Source organism: Heptranchias perlo, chromosome 16, assembly GCF_035084215.1.
Source record: "Heptranchias perlo isolate sHepPer1 chromosome 16, sHepPer1.hap1, whole genome shotgun sequence".
NCBI classification, from domain to species: Eukaryota; Metazoa; Chordata; class Chondrichthyes; order Hexanchiformes; family Hexanchidae; genus Heptranchias; species Heptranchias perlo.
The window spans coordinates 53,898,041-53,914,511 of record NC_090340.1 but is presented as its reverse complement, the minus strand read 5'-3'; the positions used below and the strand labels follow the sequence as shown (position 1 = coordinate 53,914,511).

Sequence of the window (16,471 nt, the reverse complement as noted above, 5' to 3'; positions counted from 1 at the left end):
ATGCTCGCAAAAAACCCCACAAAACTGAAGGTTGGAACTGTTGAAAAAAGTCTCAAAGCTTTCATAAGAAGGCTCGTTTCCCCAGGGGGTAAAAGTTTAAGGCTCATATTTTTAGAATAAAAGAACATTAAACTATCAATTGAAGTTTTTGAAAAAAGGAACATTTACATATTTAAAATATACATTTTATAAACAATCGATTTTCAATCGTTTGCTAAAACAAAGTCCAAAGCAGGAAAGGCCATCAAGCTGACTTCAAAAATGAAATCTTCTGACAACTGCTTTTGAGCAGGACAAGGAGGAAGAATCATTCATACAATTGGCTCTCTTTTTCAGCAAATGAGTTGAGAAGTGACCAGTGTGTCTGGGCCATGCTCTCAAAACATGCACTATAAAAACTTTCCACTGTGTTCAGACACAAAATTCAGCAGAAAGCAATATACAGTAGCATTGTTGCAGAGCACAAACAGACCACAGTGATACAATTCTACCCTGAACACACTTCAGCAAGGAATAGCATGATGAAACTTCTGTAATGAAAGGGTGCAAAGCGATAATCCAAAAATTTTCCACAACAACAAAGCAAATTTGACTTGCCAGTAACTTGCTAAAATTGACCCTTTTATGAAATGTAGTTTCCCATCCTCCTTAACATGAAATATGAAAATCCCCAAAACCCATTCCTGCCTACAGGACAGCCAAACATGTTCTGAGTTCCAAGGTAGCAAATATTTCACACATGCTCACGAAAAGCTTGAAAGCGTCTTCTAAACCAACTTTTACTAATTCCACAGAAACACAGCAATTTTTAAAATCATAGTTTACAAATAGATAATGCAGAGTTATATAATGACTAGCTTATAAGCAGCAGGCACAGTACATCACTGCTCAAATGTGCTATTCCAGTGTAATAGGACAACTCTGTACTCCCCATACTGTGTGTGGAAAAAAAATACACTAAAATTAGGCTGGGTTAGTCTTGCACCCGTACAATTTAAGTGCTTGAAAAAAAGTCAGCCACAAGGCTAAGGGCAGCTCAACTGCCTGCAGTTTTGCTTGAGGAAAAATATCTACCAAGGTTGGGTGGCAGTGGTTTTAAAAATAAAAAAATGTTAAATTCACGTGAAATGCCTTTATTACTCATTTATGACAACTTAAATCTGGAGTTAGGTCTGTTCCCCATTGTGTAGCTCCTAACCTGCCATAAATACAAAAGCTTGGGTTCAAGTCTGAGAACATTCTGGCTGGTTCACAGTTTAGCACATTTTTAAAAACCTCTGCAGAACAGAAAGTTTTTTTGACAAGACAGAAAGACATAGGCTGTTGGCTCAATTGTGAAATAAATATACATTTGATACAATGCAACAGCATTTGAATTTGAAGTGGCATTTCTCTTATTGCACTATTCAGAAAATGCTGCATTCTGTGAAAGAAGATTAACCAGAGTTATAAAAACATTCGTAACAAGTGATCTTCATAAGAACGTAAGAAATAGAAGCAGGAATAGGCCATATGGCCCCTCGAGCCTACTCCGCCATTCAATAAGAACACGGCTGATCTTCGACCTTAACTCCACTTTCCCGCCCGAGCCCCATATCCCTTGATTCCCTTAGAGTCCAAAATTCTATTGATCTCAGTCTTGAATATACTCAATGACTGAGCATCCACAGCCCTCTGGGGTAGAGAATTCCAAAGATTCACCACCCTCAGTGATGAAATTCCTCCTCATCTCAATCCTAAATGTCTGACCCCTTATCCTGAGACTATGTCCCCTAGTTCTAGACTCTCCAGCCAGGAGAAACAGCCTCTCAGCATCTACCCTGTCAATTCCTCTTAGAATCTTGTGAGTTTCAATGAGATCACCTCTCATTCTTCTAAACTCCAGAGAGTATAGGCTCATTCTACTCAATCTCTCCTCAGAGGACAACCCTCTCATCCAGGCTACACTGCCTCGAAGGAAAGTATATCCTTCCTTAGATAGAGACCAAAACTGTACACAGTACTCCAGGTGAGGTATCACCAAAGCCCTGTATAACTGCAGCAAGACCTCCTTACTCTTGTACTCCAACCCCCTTGCAATAAAGACCAACATACTATTTGCCTTGCTAATTGCTTGCTGTACTTGCATGTTAACTTTGTGTTTCATGAACAAGGACACACAAATCCCTCTGAACACCAACATTTAATATTTTTAAAATGGTGAGAAAACTATTTTTCTATTTTTCCTAACGAAGTGAATAACCTCTCATTATACTCTATCTGCCACCTTCTTGCCCACTCACTTAACCTATCTATATCCCTTTGCAGACTCTGTGTCCTCCTCACAGCTTACTTTCCAACCTTGGATACACTGCATTCAGAATTAATGGAGCAATTATAACCAAAAATACTCAGTTCAATGGGTTACGCAAGGGAGTTAAACTCACGAGAATGGCAGTAGCATTTCAGCACCAAAATGAAACTTTAAAAAAAAAGTTTCTTCCAATACAGTATTTATCTATTGTACCGTTTTGCACAGTTCTCCATCTTACTTGGTAACATTAATCATTGGAGATAGTGAGTGAAAAGGGATAACTGTACTTTGAAAGCTGACATTTCAGTGCTCAAAATAGCTAGAGATTCAAGGTACCAAAAGTATACTGCCAAATTATTTACAGATTAAATCAACCTGATCCTGAATAAACTCTTCAAAACAGAATACGTTCAATCAATCCTGTACCATGGGATTCGTTTAACAAGAAATTATGGGCAAGAAGTTAAGTCAATTGTTCATCACACAAAAGTCACACACACATACTGCAATCTGCAGTAGGTTGGTTGGGTAAATAATACAACAAAGCTCAGATGATGCAACAGGAGAATGATTTTTCACGAGCTGGATGGAACTTCTTACAGTATTTAATTTTTAAACTAAAGGCTTATATGAACATTTCATTGCAATCTGTTTCATTCACAGAGCTTTTTAAAAAAAATTGTTAACATTTTCATTTGATAAGATTACAAGGACACCAAGGACCAGGATTATTCACTTGTCATTTATACTGAGGTGCTCAAGGTTATTAAGCCAGGGACCTACCTAGTGTTTTGAATATAATTTCAAGAATGTAAGTTTCAAACTTGGATGCTGTTATATTTAGGAGGTCAGTTTCAAATTAAAAGATATAACTGTATTAAATATTTTGTGGATATGTACAAAGTCACAATCCCAACATCAATTTTACAGTTGATTTTCCTGCAACATACACCATTGCACATGTGTATAAAATGCCATTAGTATCCATTTGTGTTATTCAATTTTGGAAGTTCTTTGTTTGTTGTTACATTTCATGTAGGCTCAAACTGCATGGCAAAAAATCTATCTGGTTAATCTAGTGAGAAAAATAAGTGAACGTCTCCTCCCCCCCCCCCCCCCATTTATTTGCAAATGAGTCCAAGTCTAATCTTTTGGGACTAACCATAAATTGTGGTGAACCGTATTAGCAACTGGAGTAATAAAATTAACCAAACACATGTGCTACAGCATATTCAGTCAAGAGATGCTTAAACTCTGATTTAAAACAAATCTTCTTATAGTATTTCATTTAAACATATATAACAGAAAGTTTTTTTGAGGATGTAAATTTTAAAATCACACACATAATTCACTTGTCTCTTTTTGAAATATCCAAAATCTGATTTACGACCGTGAAACTATTTAGCTAAAAAATGTTGTGCGATTTGTTCTCAACCCTACTGCTTTGTTGAGAAAACCAAAAGAGATCCATGGCTCAATATCAGGAGGCTTGAAACATTTCACTTATCTCTTGGCACAGTAAACTGGTGTGCTTAATGTTTCCACTCTTTCGTTTTACCAATTATCAGGCTTCACATTCATAAGGGTTGCTCATTGCAGCCAAAGGAGGCTGCAGGTCCCCGTCTACCAGAGAATGCCCCTAGAATATTCATAGAAAGGTGTCTCAGCAGAGGTGAAGAACAGCTTTGTTGATCTCTGGGTTTGTCCAGTCATTCCTGAGATCGTCCAGGTGGTTATCAAAATCCACTAAGGAGTCATAGGATTTACCATCCAGGAGACAGGTTGTGATTCGCTGCACCTCCGACCAATCTTCACAAAAATCACTGCAAAAAGAAAAGTACTCATCATCATATGTACGAACATGACCAGCTGTACTTAAAGGGCTCATTCCAAGAGAAATCATCAACACTGGGTGCTGGGAAATATAGAAGTCTGAATTATCTAGTCACAATTCTCTCCAGAGGAGCACAATTCCTCAATCCCCAAAGGTGCTGGTCTTCCACCTACTGTTTCGTATTCAGGTTCTAACAGAAAGTCAAGATTCAGATTAAAATGTGTGCGGACTAACAGAACAAGGAAAAATAACTTTTCATAAATATTGGGAGTACGAGGTTCCTTTTACTGGAGAGTGAAATAAAACTGTTCCCAAAATAAATAATTCTAACCCCAATTAATAAATATTTATGAATAGGAAAAAGAGACAATTTAACATTTTCAAGGTAGATCCGTTGTCACTTCTGATGAAGGGTCTACAACCAAAACGTTATCATAGTTTTCTCTTTTCAGATGTTCCAGCACGTTCTATGGAATAATTGATCAGTCTCAGTTTTACGGCAAATATTTCTTACATTTGCTGAAGAAATAAACACCAAAAATAGATAGCTTCTCTCCCATTCTCTGCCCTAGACGTTCTTTTTCTCCCCCAAGTTAGAAACAGCCATCACACATAAAAGGCACAGTGCGGTAGGGTGTTTCTTTTTACTTCAAATATTGCACCTAATTTACGTACAAAATTTTGTTCACTGCAGAAATGACAATCACAGATGCATTTCTGCAAAAGACTTTTTTTCCTGAGGGGAAGAAAAAAAGTTTCTTCACACAGCTCTGCACTTGCAGTCAGTTGTATGCAACCACTACTCTATACTAAAAAATGTAATTTAATATTTGGAAATGGAGGGATAATATACAGATTAGGACCTGGCTGGAAACCTCTGCAAAATTATGCTCCACAGACGGCACCCATTGTTTCATAACAGAGACAATGAGTTTTAAAAAATACTTCCATGAGAATGAAGCCCAGATGAAAAGAATTCATTGGAGAGGCTCAATAATAGTTCATCAGGACAGTGCCCGCATCTAGACAAGTTGGCAAAAGAAAAGCATACCTTCTAGTTAGTGATTCCCAAATAATAATTTTTATACAATTATTTGACTATCATAATTTTCCTCCTATTGTGTGTATTGGGTTTTCAAAAAAAATCCTCATCATCTTTGCAGGAGCCTCTTCTGCAAAGTGTATAATGAATTTACTACATTTTTAATGTGCCCATTCTCTCAACTGCCAGTTCGTTGTTAACTATTCACATATCTACTAGAATTAAACCATATTATCTCACATTCCTAAGGAATACAAAGGAAGAAAGAACTTGTATTCATATAGTATCTTTCACAACCTCAGGACATCCCAAAGCTCTTCACTGCCATGAAGTACATTTTGAAGTGCAGTCACCAATTGTAATGTGGGAAAACGTGGCAGCCAATTTGCACAGAGCAAGGTCCCACAAACAACAATGAGATAAACGACTGATTAAACTGTTTTTAGTGATGTTGGTTATGGGATAAAAATTGGCCAGGACACCGGGTGAACTCCCCTGCTCTTCTTCAAATAGTGCCAGGAGATCCTTTATGTCCACCTAAGGGGGCAGACAGGACCGCGGTTTAACATCTTATCCAACATTGCAGCGCTCCCTCAAATACTGCACCGGTGCGTCAGCTGAGATTATATGCTCAAGTCTCGTGAGTGGGACTTGAGCCCACAGCCTTCTGATTCAGAGGACAGAGCGCTACCACTGAGCCATAGCTGACACCTACAAACCACACAATACGTAAACATCTGCTATGTATAACACTGACAATTGTGGAAAATCAGTTAAACACTCGAGCCTTCTGTTTAAAGTAACCATTGCGGTAAAACACATGTACTCACGTATTTGGGTCTTTGCATCGCCATTTGTTTTCATGGTGTTCATATACTACAATCGATTGTTCTTCACACTCCATGGTAAATTTGTGATTGTCCACCTAAAAGGAGGACAAGAATTAGAACTGGAGACAAAGTATTACAAACAATACTGTACAGAACACTGCAGAATCACATCTAATAAACTGATGCAGTGTTGTTTCTTCCTCCCTCACAATCAGTTTATGTCCTCTCTCCCGAGGGTGCTCAGACTTGCTGAACTACAGTTCGACAGGTGCCGACGGCCATCCAATACCTTGCCCCAGTGGCCATTTCTGTTCTGCCAACTCACCACGGACTGGAAATGAAATCTAGAGTTAGGGTTTAAATATAATTCAGAGTCTAAAAGCAGAATTTCAATCCACATGAGAATTTTGCAACTGACAGTTCTCCAAGGCCAAAATTTCAGCAATTGTCCTGAAATTCAACATGCCAAACAGTCTTTACTTGCTCTGCAACTTATGCTCCGTGAGACACGGTAATTAGCACAATACCGTACCATGATTAGGGCAGCATCACTGAAGCTTTCTGCAATCCGAGAGGCAACCTTTTCAGCAACCTGGTTTGGGCTGGAAAGAGAGAAAAACATAACTCAAAAGAATCAGCCTGTCATCAATCACTTCAGACCTCTTTTTAATATAAAAATTGTGGCCACCAAGGTGAGAAGCAACAGAGTTGGGGAAAGGAACACTTGCCATTCATTGGCACCATTGAGTACTCAAGCAAAATTATACCAAAATTCAGTGGTGCATCAGTATGATTATTTCCATTTCCCACACATCCATTTAGCCAGAGTAAATGGCCAAAAGTGTGATCAAGTCTGTAATATGTATCTGTGCCTATTTTTAGGACCCTATTTCACAATAGGACCCTCAGAGCAGGCAAAGAGGGCAATGGGTCTGAGCCAATGCCCGAGGTGAGAAGATAGACAAAAATGCTAGGCCACTATGAAACCAAACACCTCTCCACATTAATACAAACACCGACCTGAAAATCTTCATTAAGTGGGGATTCAACACCATTGCAACATTTTCCATGAGATTTGCAAAGTGTCCCTACTGATGTGCTGCCTGTCCAAACGACACAGAGGATAAGAACATTTGATGGAAATGGAATACAAGTTGAATTTATATGGAAAGAGACATGGTACTGAACCTTATGAAGACCTGAAGCCAGGTGAAAGGTTCAAATACTTTTATGACTTCATTACTGATATTCACTTAAAAGAGTACTTGGAATAATGCTGTGAAGTACAGCTGGAGCGGTGGCTTCACTGAAAACTATCACATGTCTTTGGAATTATATTACAACCACAATATCCAGTACAAGTAAGTTGGTGGGGGTGGGCGGGGTTGTTTAAGTGGTTCTCAGTTCATATGGCAGGCTCATTTCTCAGACATTAGTAATTATTCGAGATGAAAAATATTTAAGAAAACAATTGACTGGCATGATGGTCTTGAGGCCTGGGGAGTTGAGATTATGTGACCATGTGTGCAAAGACTTCCAGGTCTGGGATCCTTTCCTGTGGACTATCCTCCCATCCACCTCAAGTCCCCATTGTCAGGCCAGCTTGAAGGTTGCCTGCTGAGAAGACAATGCCAACACGTCCCCGTTACTGTTGTAACCTCTCCATTTCATCCCTCTCCCCGCAAGGCCCTAGCACTCCCTGACCAGGGATAATTCCAGCTCTATTACTGAGCACCACTCACCCTAATGTATAGGATTGTATAACAATGTACAACCCTCATTGCAATTACTAGCAAATATTGTGAAATGTGTACTGTTGTATATACTTTATGTACTCCTGTCCTGAAAGCATGTAAATCTTTTGTATATAATAAAGTTAAAATGAAAAAAATCTATTTCCCATGGGGTCAGCACCCTAAGGTCCAGGAACACAATACTAAAGTCACTATTTGTTGCTTCACCATCTATTGTTTTGCAAGTTACATAGAACCAATTTGAGCTCATGATTCACCTCCCCCTCAGGAGTACATAATCTCAGTTGCTCACAGGAAAAACAGGAAGCCAAGTCAAGCAGGCTGTTTTTGTACACCTCAATGTAGTTAGTTCAAGAATCTCCCTCAGGGGAGCTGATCTTCTACCATCTTCCTCAGCCAAGAAACAAGACAGGGTGCAGTGAAATATAGGGAAGGCAGAACATTTTAGTTAAAATTCAAGCTTAAAAAAGTGGTATTTCATCAGTTTGTTCATACTATATTGCTCACAACTAACAAAATATTTACACACCTGGTGTCCTTCATACGTTCGTTTGCCTGGTAGTATCCAGCTATTATGTAGTTATTTTCTTTGCACCAAGAGTCAACCTGAGAGAAAAATGAATAAAAATAATGACATTTATGAAACAGCAATCTGTAATGCACTGCCTGTTTCACAAGAGAAAAAAAGTGGTTCCTCATTTGGCCTGCTACATTTCCTCTGGCAAATGGAGGACTCAATGAAATCTGGAGATTTTTTAAAAATAGGGAACTATACAAGCAGTTCCAGCGGGCAAGGGTGTGGTCACCAATGATGGAGGGCATGATATAGGGCGTGCAGGACTTTGTGCAGGTGAGGATAAGGGACGTAACGTTTTGTATGAGTTGATGCTTGTGGAGGGTTGCGGCCAGCTAGGAAAGCGTTATCGAGGTCAGATACGACAACGGCAGTGGAGGGGCATGGTGGAGCTAGAGGTGGCGATGCTGCAGAGGAGAAAGACAGCGGTCTTAGTTATAGAGTGGATATGGTGGAACAAGTTGAACTCGGGGGTTGAGCAACATGCTGAGGCTTGCAGTTCCCGACTCAGCTCAAGGTGGCAGCATGGAGGTTGATGGAGTCAAGGCTGGAGGCACAGTTTTGCTGACATTGAGATGGAATAAATGTTGGTTCATTCAGCTATAAATATCAGATAGGCAGTTAGTGAGTGTAGTAATAGCCTTTGAATCAATGAAGGAAGCAGAGGGATAAAACTGGGTGTCATCATGTGAAAGCTGATCTCATGCTGCTGGATGATTTTGTCAAATAACGAATAGGAGAACAAGATTGGGCCTTGGTGTACATATGAGGTGACCATGTAAGCAGAGGAGAAGCCACTGGAGGAGATGTATTGCCCTTTTGCAACAGTAATGAGGCCTTTTTGCAATAATAAATGAGTAAAACCAGGTGAGAGTGGTGCAATGGAGGGAGACTGCAAAAGAGAGATGTTGAAGGAGGATGGGGTGATCGACAGTATCAAAGGCAACAGAGATCAAGACAGCTGAGACGAGACAGAGAGGCAGCTGTATAGGATACCATTTGCTATTTTGACTACTGCAGCCTCAGAACAGAAATCAGATTGGAAGACATTGAATATGAAATGGCAGGAGAGATGGTGGAGTAGTTGAGGTAATAATGCATCCTGAGACTTTGGAAAGAAAATGAAGGTCAGAGATAGGGTAGTAGTTATAGAGAATGGAGGGGTTAAGGTGGGTTTTGGGGTGCGATAATTGTGGTCTTGAAAGAGCAAGGACAATGCTGGTGGAGAAATAGATTGTTGTGTCAGCCAGCATGGGTTGAGGAGGTAAAGTTAGGAGGTGGGACTGGAAGGGATCAATGGAGAAGATAGAAGGTTTCCTTGACAAAAATGAGCATGTTGAATGGGGAGAAAGAGCAGAGAACAGAATCGGTGAGAGCATGCTTAGGTAGAGGACAGAAAAGAGGTGGGGTTTTGGATGGCAGTCAGAGGTTGTGACAGCTGTGAGATGAAATTCATGAGTTCCTCACATTTAGAGGTAAGGATGGTGGATATAGTGGGGAGAGGATGGAGGAGATAGTTTGTGGTGAGAAGAGGAGTTTTGAGTTGCTTTTGCCATCTAGGATGATATTGGAGTAGTAAGCCATTTTGGCAAGGAGAGGGAGTGACAAGGTGATCCAGCCAGATCTGGCAGTGACAGGCCGATTGATTGCCAAGTGCATTCGAGCATACAGCCTGTGGATTTGAGGCCACAGTGGCTAATATGCCAGGGGAACGGTGCGTGTAGGAGACAGTTTTGAAAAAGAATGACAAAGGCATCATATCATCACGGATGGCAGGGAATTGGGGGTGTAGAGGAAGGTCAGAATTAGATAAGCATGAGAAAGTGCTGGGGGAGTTCACTTCCCCCGACCCCCACTTCTGGGGAGGTGGTAGTGGAGGAGTTTGCAGGAGAACGGAGGTATGGATGTGGTCAGAGAGAGTCTGCTCAATAACAAACCTTGGAGGTCTCGAGACAATTTGTGATGACAAGATCAAGGAGGTGGTCATGTGTACAAGTGTAGGAATTGATGTGCAGCGTGAATTTAAGGGACCTAAACAGGAAATTGTCTGTGGTGGCACGGGGGGTGGGGAAATGAAAGAGAGGGAATGGGGGAAAAAAAGAGTGCGAGTTCAGGTAAGGATTAAAATCACCAACCCAAGTCATTTATTGCAGAGGCTGAGATTGGACAGTAGGGAGCAGATTTAGATGAACATAGGTACCTGGGATGCAATAGTTAAGGAAGATCCTAAAGATAGAAGGGTGATATATTTGAACATGAATGAGCCAGAGTAGGAGGAACATGAATGAGCCTCAGCAGGCTTTTCAAGCAGAGAAAGCATCATAACTAAGCCTGATCATGTCCCACCAGACATTCCAGAAAAACAAATTTGGAAAACATGGGGATTATACAATACAAGATATTAGGACGGGCCCACGTGCCGTATAATTTGCAGAGCTGTCTGAATTTGAATAATTAGAGTTATCATCAGGAGGTAGAACAGCTGTAACAAAAACATGTCAGATTTTTCTCTTCCAAGAAACTTGTCTAACTTTATCTTGAAGAGATTTAAGTTACTTGTCCCCACATCCTCCCTTGGTAAGGTATCCAAAACCCTCAGTAATGTTTTCTTGCACCTACTTGAATCAAGCTGTTCTCAACTTATAGTCATCTCCCTTCAGTTATGCTGTGTTGTGCCAATACAAATAGCCCTGACTGGTCCTATACATCCAAGCCTCATTAATTTGAGAATCTTAAATCATACCCCACTCAGTCTTCTCCTCTCCCAACAAGAATTCTAGCTCTTTGAGCGCATCCTCATATTCTGTCTTTAGCTCCCCTATCATCTTAGTAGCTCTTCACTGCACCTTTCCAGGGTCAGCAGCATCCTTCCTAGAGTATGGGTGCCAGAATTGCACAGACTACTCTAGGTGGGGCCTAATCAATGCTTTTATGCAGGATTATATCCTTTGATTTACATTCTTTTTAATGCAATCTAACATCCAATTAAGTTTTTGTGACAATTGCCAGACATTGGCTTGATGTCAAGAGATCTTTATACCAAGACTCACCTGACTCTTCCAGTCGATATTTTTCCAATTGGTCCCATTTTCTCTGACTGCCCTGTATCCCTAAGTATATAACTTTACACTTATCTATATTAAACTGCATCTGCCAATTGTCTTCCCACCTCCCTACACAATCTAAATTCCTGTAGAACTGGTTGAATATTCTACCACATTAACCCATCCTGCTATTTTAATGACATCTACAAACTTCGAGATGAAGTTACTGGTACTCTCTGTGGGACTCTACCCAACACACCCTTACACCCAGAATAATTCCCATTCGCACAGACCCCTTGCCTCCCATCATCCAGCCACAATTCAGTCCATTGCGAGTGTATGGTTGTCAATATCACATGCAAGTTCTTTCTGCAGTCCTCCTTAAACGTTGTGTTGGGGCTCTCAAGAATCACAACTGATGGCGATGATGCGTTAATACATTTTGCAACGACAACACGCATTTATAAAGCACTTTTAACATGCAAAATGTTCTAAAGCATTTTACAAAATAAAACGGGGAAAAAATGCCAAGCTACAGGACAGAGGTTTGGTGAGGTGACTGAAGGCTTGATTGAAAATGTGGTTTTCAGGAGGTTTTTAAAGGAAGCACTGGGAAGTAGAGAGCAAAGGGGTTTAAGGAGAGAATTCCATAAAAGTATGACTGAAAAGTAAGACTAAAGCAGCAAAACTCCGCCACCAATAGCAGGGTGAAGGGAGGGAATGGGATGCACAGAAAGCTGGAGTCGGAGGACTGAGGGATGCAGGAGAGGATCTACAGCTGGAGAAGCATACAGAGATAGGGTGGTGCAAGGCTATGAAGAAATTTGAAGATGAAAACAATGATTTTAAAAAAGATGTGTTGAGCAATAGAATGCCAATGTGGATCAGCTAGGAGCAGGGCGATGGGTGAATGGAATAGGACACAAGCAGTAGTGTTCTGGATTAACAGGAGTTTGTGGAGGAATGGAGGCCAGTGTTGGAGTCATCAATCAGATATGACAAAAGCAGGAGCACAGACTTGTGGTGGTGGGATGGGGAGCCCACTATTGTTTTATAGTAGGCACCATAAAACAATGGCTTTGGTGATCTCGATATTCAGCTGAAGGAAGCTGTGACTCGTCCAAGACTTGATGGCTAGACAACATGGAAGTGGTCATGGAATCAAGATAGAGCTGGGTGTCATCAGTATATGGAAGCTAACTCCATGCCTGCAGATGATGTTATCAAGAGGCAGCGTGTAAATGAGGAAGAACTAGCGTTTAAATAGCGCCTTTAACGTAGTAAAACATCCCAAGGCGCTTCACAGGAGCGTTATCAAACAAAATTTGACACCGAGCCACATAAGGAGATATTAGGACAGGTGACCAAAAGCTTGGTCAAAGAGGTAGGTTTTAAGGAACGTCTTAAAACGGGAGAGAGAGAGAGAAATGTAGAGGTTTAAGGAGAGAATTCAAGAGCTTCGGGCCTAGGCAGCTGAAGGCACAGCCGCCAATGGTGGAGCGATGAAAATTAGGGTTGCACAAGAATAATTGAAGGAGCAGAGATCTTGGAGGGTTGTAGAGCTGGAGGAGGTTAGAGAGATAAGGAGGGGGCGAGGCTATGGAGGGATTTGAAAACAAGGGTGAGGATTTTAAAATCAAGGCTGGGAGCCAATGTAGATCAGTGAGCAAAGGGATGTTGGGTGAACAGGACTTGGTGCGAGGTAGGACACGGGCAGCAGAGTTTTGGATGAGCTCAAGTTTATGGAGGAAGGAAGATGGGAGGCCAGCTAGGAGAGCATTGGAAGAGTCAAGTCTGGAGGTAACAAGGCATGGATGAGGTTTTCAGCAGCAGATGAGCTGAGGCAGGGGTGGAGTCGGGCGATGATACGGAGGTGGAAGTAGGTGGTCTTGGAGATGGAGCAGATATGGAGTCAGAAGCTCATCTCAGGGTCAAATAGAACGCCAACGTTGCGAATGGTCTGGTTCAGCCTCAGACACTGGCCAGGGAGAGGGATGGAGTCCGTGGCTAGGGAATGGAGTTTGTGGCAGAGGCCGAAGACAATGGCTTCAGTCTTCCCAATATTTAGTTGGAGGAAATTTCTGCTCATCCAATACCGGAGGTCAGACAAGCGGCGTGACAAATCAGATGCAGTGGAGGGGTCGAGAGAGGTGGTGGTGAAGTAGAGCTGGGAGTCATCAGTGTACATGTGGAACCTGATGTTGTATTTTCGGATGATGTCATTGAGGGGCAGCATGTAGATGAGAAACATGAGGGGGCCAGGGATAGATCCTTAGGGAACTCCAGAAGTAACAGTGCGGAAGCAAGAGAAGCCATTGCAGGTGATTCTCTGGCTACGACTTGACAGATAGGAATAGAATGAAGGACTACGAAGGTAGTCCCACCAGCATGATGACAGAGAAGAGGCATTGGAGGAATATGGTGTGGTCAACCACATCAAATGCTGCAGATAGGTCAAGAAGGATGAGGAGGGAGAGTTTACCACGGTCTCACTCACATAGGATGTAATATGTGACTTCCATAAGGGCTATTTCAGTGCTGTGGCAGGGTCGGAAACCCGATTGGAAGGATTCAAACATAGGGAGAGCGGATGAAGAAAATGGCTTGTAGTGGAGAAGCGAAGTCGAGAAGATTTCAAATCAGTTGTATGTTTATTAAAAATGTTGCAAATAGAGGTGAGTCAGCATTGGAGAACAGGAAAAAAAAAATCGGTCACCATTATAAGTGCGGGCCCCCTCGTTAGTGGCGAAGGGTTTACACGTGAAACGTTAACCTTTCCCTTCCACCAAAAAAAAAATGCGGTCGGGACTGCCGTGCATTTCCAACACTTGCAGTAAAAACTTTGATACCTCTAGCTGCAGGTGATAAACGATCATCTCGAATATAATCTCTTACCAGAGTCAACGCCACTTCGAGCATGGGTGCGAGCGCCAGGGTGCCGTGGAAGAGCGGCACACAGTCCACGAAGAGCACGGGCTGGCCGTCCTTCCTCTTGTGCTTCTCGGCCACCAGGATGCCGTTGACGGCGCAGTGCGGGTACTTGGCGGCGTGCAGCAGCATCTTGCAGTAAGCCTGGGTGGTCAGTCTGAAGACAGTCATGGCGGGTCTGGGCGCGACAAGACGGCCAATAATTGGCGATACTAAACTCCCTCCTCCGGCCTTCAAAAAAAAACACAGGGGACCCGAGCGGCCCTTCAGAGTCTCACCGTCGTCTTGTAAATGTCTTGACCTTGTGTGTTTTTTTTTAATATATATATATAAATATATAATTAGTTGTCACTCATTCCCCTTCACCCACCCTCCCGGGCTTGGATCCTCAGCGGCCGCACGCCAGGCCTCACATCCCGGTCCGACAGACGACGCACTAAATATCACGGTGCTGAGGGAGGGAGGGAAAAGAAATAAATTTAACACAACTCCAACTCTAGTGCTTGGACTGACTGACTGGCGGCCAGGCTCCGCTCGACGATTCTTACCGAGGATTCCCCGGGGTTTTTTCTTTCTCCCTCTCTCTCTCGACAGGCCCTTCTCTCATTCACCGCCGTACACTGACATTTACGTCGCAAACCAAAAAAAAAAAAAATTGCTGCAAAGTGGAGATCCCTATTTTTGAGATGGACTCATAAAGTCAGGGGTCACCAAACAAGAATCATTCAGCTCAATAAGTGCCCCCTTTTAGGGCACCTAGAACACAAGAAAGAAGACTCACTTATTTTGGTGGGTTTTTTTTAAAAAAAAAGAAGACAGGTCCATAGAATAAAATTATGATTTAAGTTGGTTCTTTCAATTGATCTGTCGGGATGACATGGATCAGTGGCATCAAAAAAAATGAGCCCTAAACCCCACCCCCCTCCTCCTTTTTTTAAGGGGCATAAATTAGAAAAAAAATACCTGAAACATATGAGTCAATCAAACTAAAAGAAGCTGAACATAAGTTTTTTTAAAAAGCCCCAATAAAAGCAAAGGAACCTGGCCAACCTATCACAGTAGGAACAGCTCAAAAGGAAGCCATTCGGCCCATCGTGCCTGTGTCAGCTCTATGAAAGAGCTATCCAGTTAGTCCCATTCCCCCGCTCTTTCTCCATAGCCCTGTAATTTTTTTCCCTTCAAGTATTTATCCAATTCCTTTTTGAAAGTTACTATTGAATCTGCTTCCACCGCCCTCCCAGGCAGTGCACCCCAGATCAATACGAGTCGCTGCATAAAAAATTGTTTCCTCATGTCGCCTCTGGATCTTTTGCCGATCACCTGCTGTTGCCATTTACAGCTACTCCTGACTCTTTTGCCGATCATCTTAAATCTGTGCCTTCTGGTTATCAACCCTTCTGCCACTGGGAACAGTTTCTCCCTATTTTCTCTATCAAAACCATTCATGATTTTGTACCTCTATCAAATCTCCCCTTAACCTTCTCTGTCCTAAGGAGAACAACCCCAGCTTCTCCAGTCTCTCCACATAACTGAAGTCCCTCATCTCTGGTACCATTCTAGTAAATCTCTTCTGTACCCTCTGTAAGGCCTTGACATCCTTCCTAAAGTGTGGTGCCCAGAATAGAACACAATATTCCAGCTGAGGCCTAACTAGTGTTTTATAAAGTTTTAGCGTAACTTCCTTGCTTTTGTACCCTACGCCTCTATTAATAAAGCCCAGGATCCCAAATGCTTTTTTAACAGGCTTCTCAACTTGTCCTGCCACCTTCAAAGATTTGTGTATGTGCACCCCCAGGTCCCTCTGTTCCTACAACCCCTTTAAAATTACACTATTTACTTTATATTGCCTCTCCTCATCCTACCAAAATGTGTCCACAAGTCTCTGCATTAAATTTCATCTGCCACCTGTTTGCCCATTTCACCAGTCTGTCTATGTCCTCCTAAAGTCTGTTACAATCCTCCACATTGTTCATTACATTTCCAAGTTTTGTGTCATCTGCAAGCTCTGAAATTATACTCTATATATCCAGTCCAGATCATTAATATGTATCAAAAAGAACAGTGGTCCTAATACTGACCCCTGGGGAATACCACTGTATACTTCCCTCCGGTCTGAGAAAAAACTGTTCACCACTACTCTCTGCTTTCAGTCCCTTAGCAATTTTGGACCCA

The 16,471-nt window shown here is 41.9% G+C and overlaps 1 protein-coding gene across 2 annotated transcripts; it reads right to left on the bottom strand.

The window, feature by feature from the left end:
* Positions 1 to 450: 450 nt before the first annotated feature.
* emc8 (ER membrane protein complex subunit 8) lies at positions 451 to 14,938 on the bottom strand. Of its 2 annotated transcripts, none has more exons than XM_067998131.1 (6): positions 14,848 to 14,938; positions 14,267 to 14,750; positions 8,283 to 8,359; positions 6,532 to 6,601; positions 6,000 to 6,094; positions 451 to 4,116 (listed from the first exon to the last, which is right to left on the bottom strand). In XM_067998131.1, exons 2-6 carry the CDS (start codon positions 14,468 to 14,470, stop codon positions 3,957 to 3,959), a joined length of 606 nt encoding a protein of 201 aa, XP_067854232.1. In that variant the 5' UTR covers positions 14,471 to 14,750; positions 14,848 to 14,938; the 3' UTR covers positions 451 to 3,956. The 2 variants fall into 2 exon arrangements, with proteins under 2 accessions (XP_067854232.1, XP_067854233.1); XM_067998132.1 differs by having other exon boundaries at positions 14,267 to 14,530.
* Between the last annotated feature and the right edge of the window lie 1,533 nt (positions 14,939 to 16,471).